The following is a 1580-nucleotide window of genomic DNA, read 5'->3' as shown; positions in this document are numbered from 1 at the left end:
CAAAACAGAGAAAATACTTGGAATCATAGTGACATCACATAGAAAAAGACAAATCCCCTTCACATATTGTACACAAATCACCATAACTGCACCATTTCAGCTCAAAAGTCGACAGGTCATCCATGGCCTTATAAAAACGGTAATCAATAAGAATTCTGGCTTTTATCAACGCTTGAAAACATATGTTCACATCATCACTACATTGCTGCTGTATTTTGTTTTTCCTACTGATGTATACAGCCATTTTTGCCTGACCCAAGATAAAATTTATCAATTGACAAGTACAACGTTTTTCTTGTGAATACTTAAAACCCAAAATAAAAGTCTCATTACAAAACATTTCCTTAAAACTCCAAAACAAATCTTTTAGTCTAAGGAACAAAGGTTCTAATCTAGAACAAAACAAAAAAGCATGGAACACAGTCTCCCTTTGAAGACAGAAGGGACATGCAGAGCTAACATCAGGATTTAACACTGAAATAAAAGAATTTACTGCTATCGCCCCGTGGAGAATTCTCCACTGCATGTCTCCTACACGCTTTGACAATGGTGGCTTATATAAAGATCTCCATTCAGGTTTACAGTCATCTCTTAGTTTGAGGACAGAGCGCCATGGCGAATCAGTTTTCTTTTCAAGAACATTCTTATTAAAAACCAAAACACACACCCTGTACAGTCTTTTACCTTCACATGTTAAAAAATCTAGTGACAAATATTCACAGGACTTTAAGAAAAAACTTGTGCTTTCAGCAAACCTGGGCTGAACGTTTAAACATGGAAAAGGATCATTAGCATCAATAACACCAGCCCCTGTAAAAAAGTCTTTCAGTAGGTGATCTTCATCAGTTGTTAAACAAAGTTTTATTCTGTTCAGAAATTGGGTGAACAAACGAATAGACCTGAGCCCCAGATGTTTAGAGGCTTCTTCCACATTTTCAAAGTGGGGTCCAGTTACAGTCAACAGCTGACCCAGGGTGAACAGTTTGGATTTCTGTAATAGAAGACTGATCCCAGGTAGATTGCAATGTTCGGTGACATCCAATCGAGCCCCAGAAATCAAAGGTTCCTCCAGCAGCCAGTGAATTGAATACGAGTTCTCAGTCTTTTGAACACGAAAGAAACTCCACACTTTAAAGAGATTTCTGTAAAAGGTTGGTAACCCTGACAAATTCAAATTAACAGGGTTCATCAAAAAAAGGGATTTATCCAAACCAAAACCGCCAACGGAACGCAAAATAATACAACAAACAGCGCGCCATCCAGAATTGGTCGAGCCATCAAGAAATCTCTGCAGGAACTGCAAACGGAAAGCAGCACATCTACTCTGAATATGGATCAACCCTTGACCACCTTCTTCCTTGGGGAGGTATAGAATGCCTTGTGGGATCCAATGTAAACCATCCCAAAAAAAGTCCACCAAAGCAGCTTGAACCTCAGCTAAGAGCCGCGGTGGAGGGTCCACACAGGCCATCTTATGCCATAGTGAGGACGCTACTAAATTGTTGACAACAAGAACCCGGCCCCTATAGGACATATTTGGTAATAACCATCTCCATTTATCCAACAGACTCTTAACTTTT

General features: G+C 39.4%; 1 protein-coding gene across 1 annotated transcript in view; it reads left to right on the top strand.

Annotated features, from left to right (window-relative positions):
* Positions 1-1372, top strand: part of LOC130557301 (ribonuclease inhibitor-like) — a 3687-nt gene extending 2315 nt beyond the window's left edge. The window contains exon 6 of the mRNA XM_057338963.1: positions 1183-1372. Coding sequence (XP_057194946.1) covers positions 1183-1372 — 190 coding nt within the window. The remainder of the gene's footprint in view (positions 1-1182) is intronic.
* The last annotated feature ends 208 nt before the right edge of the window (positions 1373-1580 follow it).

Source organism: Triplophysa rosa, linkage group LG7 (assembly GCF_024868665.1).
Source record: "Triplophysa rosa linkage group LG7, Trosa_1v2, whole genome shotgun sequence".
Classification (NCBI taxonomy): domain Eukaryota; kingdom Metazoa; phylum Chordata; class Actinopteri; order Cypriniformes; family Nemacheilidae; genus Triplophysa; species Triplophysa rosa.
This window is presented reverse-complemented; position numbering and strand designations above follow the sequence as displayed.